Source organism: Erinaceus europaeus, chromosome X (genome assembly GCF_950295315.1).
Source record: "Erinaceus europaeus chromosome X, mEriEur2.1, whole genome shotgun sequence".
In the NCBI taxonomy this organism is placed as follows: Eukaryota; Metazoa; Chordata; class Mammalia; order Eulipotyphla; family Erinaceidae; genus Erinaceus; species Erinaceus europaeus.
The window spans coordinates 34,991,683-34,997,520 of NC_080185.1; the positions used below are offsets into that span (position 1 = coordinate 34,991,683).

At 45.1% G+C, this 5,838-nt stretch overlaps 1 protein-coding gene across 1 annotated transcript; it reads right to left on the bottom strand.

Annotated features, from left to right (window-relative positions):
* Positions 1-1,588: 1,588 nt before the first annotated feature.
* Positions 1,589-4,227, bottom strand: LOC132535740 (testis-expressed protein 13D-like). The gene is made up of 2 exons (XM_060182646.1): positions 2,605-4,227; positions 1,589-2,083 (listed from the first exon to the last, which is right to left on the bottom strand). The coding sequence occupies exon 1, from the start codon at positions 4,097-4,099 to the stop codon at positions 2,627-2,629; it is 1,473 nt and encodes a 490-aa protein (XP_060038629.1). The 5' UTR covers positions 4,100-4,227; the 3' UTR covers positions 1,589-2,083; positions 2,605-2,626.
* Between the last annotated feature and the right edge of the window lie 1,611 nt (positions 4,228-5,838).

A 5,838-nucleotide genomic window follows, 5' to 3' on the forward strand; every position in this document is an offset into this window, starting at 1 on the left:
GCTATTTTGTTGGCCCAATTTTCTTGTTTTTCTAAAGTGAAAATTGACTACCTTTATGATCAGAGTCATACTCTGAAAAAGTTGTTTGATTCTATTTGAAATAGCCTTGGTTCTGACGCATAGACCCCCTGCAAGTGGGGAGTCAGGAGCAGGGGGTCAAACCCTGGTCCTTTTCAGTATCCTTGAACATGGGACTATGCGTGCTTAACCTGGTGCGCGCTACTGCCTGGACCCTATATCATTATCTGAAAAAGTCAGTCCAGGCTGGTGAAGCCCTGGCCATAACAAAAAAAAAAATAGAAAAGGAATAGGAAACAGATAACAATTTTTTAAATAATAAAACAACAGAAAATAGATTTCAATTTTAATTAATAACTTTTAAATAATAAAATAACAATTTTAAACAATAAAAGAACAAAATAGATTACATTTTTTAATTAATAAAAGAAAATAGCTTCACCAGAGAAGCTGCTAAGTGGCATCATTCATGTGCAAGGCTCTGGGATCATTTTGGAGTGCTGCATTAAAAAAATGGTAGCAACTTTTAATCTAATGAATACCTCAAATTATGTTCTCTCCTATATTCTGAGCAAGTTCACCCAAAAATGGTTATGTGTGCATCAGACAGTACAACGTTTTTAGGTTCTAGAAAATACTAGGCAATCAATAATCTTGTTTAAGAAATCCAGTGAAACTTGTCAAATGTGTTATTATAGAAAAAAACTACATAGGGCTGGCAAATATTTGTATGGTAGGCAAAAGAGTTCATCTCTCCAAGGAGGAAGGCTGCATTGCTATGAGAGTAACCCAGGTTCACCACACTGGAGAAAGTTGTACTGTTGTAGTGTCTTTCCTCTTCTGTCTTCCATCTAAGCCCGGAGCAGTGGAGATCCAACAGCAGCGGAAAGGGGGAAAAAAAAAAAAAGGAAGGAAGGAAGGAAAAAGAAAAATTAAAATTCAACCAAGGAATTCACTCACTGGTATTGTGTGTGTGCAAACCTCCTAATTCATTTCCTAGTTCTGCATTAGAAAGTAGGAGAAGGGGAAGGGGAGGGTAGAAAGGGGAAGGAGAAGAGGGAAGAAAGAGATGGGAGGAATAGGAGGAAGAGGAAGAAGAAATTAATGTGTGCCTCAATTTTTGCTCTCTCCTGTCTGCTAACCAAACTTGCCAATAAAAGTCATAATGTGTATACCAGATAATAACACAGAATTTTAAGTTCTAACAAATATTAGAACCACTATTTGATAAATTCAATAATGTTTATCAGTTGTGCTGTTATGTAACGAATTTAACAGGGCTGGCAAGAATTTGCAGAACAAGCCAGATACCTTATCTATCCAGGGAGCATGCCTGTTTTGTCAGGAAACAGCCCAGGCTCAAGCCTAGCCTCCACCACATTGGGGAAGTTGTGTCCTTTCTTCCTCCCTCCTACCTCTATCTGAAAAAAAGTATTCCTAGAGCACTGAGAAGATGAAACAATAAAAAGAATTTAACAGTGTAACCATCAGCTATCATGAAATAATTCACTGTCTAAACTGAAAAATCAAATTCTAACAGTATTCTGTCTCACTCTCATTCCTTCTAATCAATGCCAAAGCATCACTTCTTCTGTGGCTTCCCCTTACTTTTCATGACTCCACAGGGTCTTGCTGGGGTGCAGGCCAATGAGAATCGAGGTGTGATTTGTAATTTCTTTACTCTCTTGGAAGATCTTCAAATGGAATGGATTCAGCTTCTTTGCCAACAAACAAGCAGTACTCACTCAGAAGCACAAAAACCTATAAAATTAAAAAAATACAAAACCAGGAAGCAAGGCAAGCAATACAGTAGTTTGTTTACAAGAGAACAGAGGCATTTTAAAAAAAAAAAGCACTTTTAAAATTAAACATAGCTTATAGCTAAAAATACATGGCTGGTCCCAGCCAAGAACAAACAACCAAAAAAAAAAAAAAAAAAAGCTTTTTCAAGAAAATGAGGCTAATAGGAAAAATATAAAGGATGAAAGAACGAAAAAAAATTCTTCACAAGAACTTCAACGTCGTGGTGTCAACCAATCAGCACTGGCCATCCAGGATCCACCACCTGCAAGATCAAACGAAATTAGAAGTACTCCACTATTTACCACTATTTATAGAGTTAATGTGGGTAAGAGATATAGCATAATGCTTACACAGAAAAGACTTTGCTGCCTAAGGCTCCAAAGCCTCTGGCCCTACCATAAGCCAGAGCTAAGTAGTGCTCTGTTCTCTTCCTCTCTGTATCTCTGTCCCCACCCTCCTCCCCAAAGTAAAACAAATAAAGTATTTTTTAAAAAAAGAGTTCCGGTGACACTCAACAGGAATCTCCCTTTACATGAAGAAAATGAAGACCATAAGTACAGAAGTGTATATAGTACACTTTACTATTACGATATGTACGTAATCATATACCTAGAGTTATAAAGTGCTGTTAGACTGAGTAACGGGGTAATGTGATATTTAATTTTCTCTACTATAATTTCTTATTCTCAAATTTTCTGTGAAGTAAACCAGTTAGTTTTTGATCAGAGGGGGTATGTTAGGAAATTACTCTCTCTTTGGAATGTTCCCTTTTTTTTAGCTTACCTTCTAGAAATAAGTGGACCTGTCAAGGGTCCAGGTATCCACTCTCAAGTGCCTTGCCAACTTTCTTGCATGTATAGCAGGATGTGCGCCAGGAAAAATTAATCGCTTCACACGACTGGCAGACCCAATTCATCAGAGTGTAGCCTGAGACAGACATCTCCTCCTGCTGGAATTCTGAGCCATTTTCCTCTTCTGCTTGTTCAGCCATCTGCCCTTGAGCCTGTTGTTTATTGGGACTTTTTCTCACCCCATGGCAACCGATGTCTTCCTGAAAGGGCGTCTCAGGGGGCCCCTCTGGCCCTTCTTGATGGCTGTAATTCCTGGTGTTCTCCACGGACTGAATCTCCTGGAGCGCCACTGGACTTTCCTTCTGGCTCTGGAAACTGCTGTCTTCCAGAATTGTCTCCTGGGATGTCTTCTGATCTTCCTGGCAGTCGTTCTCCAAGGTCTCTAGAGAGGTTGCTCCCTGGGGACTCATAAGACTTTCTTCTTTACTCTGGTTTCTCTCGTCCTCCAGGAGAGACGTGTCCTGGGGGTTCTCACACTCTTCCTCTTGGCCTTCCTCCTCCCCCTCCCCCTCCTCTTCCTCCTCCTGAGCTCCCACTGAAACTCCTTGAAGTGGCATATGGGGAGTGACCACTGCTGTTGCTTGTGATTCCCTGATGATCTGCGGTAGCGGGGTGGCATATGGAAGCCTCATCGGGTATGGGGCCAACTGGTGTGGGATTGACTGTGGCACTGCCATCGGCATCGGCATCGGCATGGGCATCTGCATCGGCATGGGCATCGGCATGGGCATCGGCATTCGCATTGGCATGGGCGGTGGCATGGCTGGGAACCAGGGGTTCTGAGGTCTAGTCATGTAAAACATAGCTCCAGGGGCCGCCATCTGGGCTTCAGGCTGCAGCATTCCCTGAGCCCCCACTGGCGCCATCTTGCCCTGCTCCCCCACATCCACAGGCCAAACCACGACCCCCTGGCGGTCTGCTCCCTGGTTGGGCATGACTGCCTGCGGCAGCCTCGGAGGCATGGCCTGGATAGACCTCTGAGCCTGGAGCAGCCGTCCTCGGAGCACTTCCCGCTCATCCACAGTGTGCTTCAGGGTGGCCCGTACGTTGCGTAACTGCATCAGGACAGTCTGGCGCTCCTCGCGCAGACGCTGCAGCTCGGCGGCCAGCGAGCGGGAGGCCGCCTCGCGCTCCTCCACGAGCTCCTGCAGCCGGCGGGCCCGGCGGGCCTGCTGCTCGCGCTGCCGGGCGCCCACGCGGACGCTGAGGGCCAACGCGCTCCAGGTGCAGGCCCGCTTGAGGGTGAGCGGCACCTGCGGGTCGGCCACCACCTTCAGCAGTCGGTCCTCCACCTCACTCCAGGGCCGTGAGCGGAAGGCCACATAGAAATCTGGGCCGCCGCCGTTCAGGAGGACCTCGTTATTGATAAACTTGATCACCTCGTTGTGGCGGAAGCCACTGCTGTGGTCCCCAAAGTCCACAGCCATGGCTGCTGGGCCTAGTCAGGCGCCGCCTCTCCCCAGAAACAAAGGTCCCAGCTGCCCCCCGGGGAAGGTTGAGGCAGCCCAGCAATTGACCAGCGCCTCCCTGCTCAGTCTCGCTTTGATCTTGCACAGTCCTGACCGCCGCCTCCACTGTTTCCACCCCCAAACGCACCTTTCTCCACACAGACTTAAGTCAGCCGCCTATCCACACCAGATTCTGGCGGGCAATGGCGCAACAAACTGCAAAGCATGCTGGGATCAATCCCATTGACAGAGAGGCACACACACGCGCATATATGGGTAATCGCGAGACATTAATACACCCGATCTCGCGAGCGCGTGCACATATGGGTAATTGCGGGACGTTAACACAACCCGATCTCTCTCGCGCGCACAAACATACGTGCACATATGGGTAATTGCGAGACATTAATACATCCCGATCTCGCGCGCGCGTACACACACGCACATATGAGTAATGGCGAGACATTAATACATCCGGATCCCGTGCGTGTGCAAACACACATAGGTACTCGTGAGAAGTAATACATCCCAATCTCGAGCACGTACACACACGGGCGCGCGCACACACAAGTTCAGCTCTGAAAGGATGAGTTAGGGTATGCCAGAAAACTTCGGGTGGGGGAGGGAAATTTTGAAATGAAGAAGAATGGGTTGCAAAATGCTAATTCTGGGATTCAAACAGGGTGCAAGTGCGAGATATATTCAAACCCCAAAAGCAAGCAGAAAGCTGAGAAGAGACACATGAGAGAGAACTGTACTTGCACTACTGCTGTATATTAGGCTATGATGTAATCTGTTGGGATAGCAATGGAAGGCAGACAAAAGAAAGTGGAATGTGCATACCAGAATATACCACTATAGCCTATTGATCATTTTGAATGAAGGTTCTTTAAGACCCAATCCAGCGAGGCAGGACAGCAGCACACCTAGTAAAGCGCACATGAATCCAGGCACAGGGATCAAGGTTCAAGCCCAAATCCCCACTTGTAGGGAGGGTGGTATTCATGAGCAATATTGGAGGTATCTCTCTTTCTCTCTCCCTTAATATTTCCCTTTCCCCCTTCTCAATTTCTTCCTGTCCTATCAAATAAAAATAATTAATAAAGCGTAGAAGTTCACAAAAATTTAAAGTAAACTGTCTCTAAGACTTTGAGAACTATGGTGGTTATTACTGGAAGGGTGAGTGGGATTCACAGAAATTTAATGGTAGGTGTGGTAGGAAACTATACCCTATAATCTTACAATCTTGTAAACCACTATTAATCACAAACAAAACTGACTTTAAAACACACACACACACACACACACACACACACACAAGTATGAAGAGGTAAAGTCTCAATTTGTTTTTTGGGTTTTTTTTATTTGTTTATTGCATAGACAGAGAGCAAAATTGTGAGGGAAGGGGAAACAGACACCTGCAGCACTGCTTCACTACTTCTGAAACTTCTCCCAGCAGGTAAGGATCAGGGGCTTGAACCCAGTCTTTTTCACATGCTAACATCTCTCCTCTACCAGGAGTGCCACCACCCAGTCCCAAATTTGTCTCAAATTACAGATGAAATTAGAAATATAAAGCACTCTAAATACCCACACCAAAACCTGTTAGAGCTTATCAATTAATTCAATAAAGTTGAAGGATATAAAATTAACAGAAAACATGGGTGCGGTTAATTATTATTATAACCAAGTTAGTTGGGGGTTATCTATGATAACCC

Coding starts and splice junctions, on each gene's coding strand:
- LOC132535740 (XM_060182646.1), bottom strand. CDS start 4,099: ATGGCTGTGGACTTTGGGGACCACAGCAGTGGCTTCCGCCACAACGAG.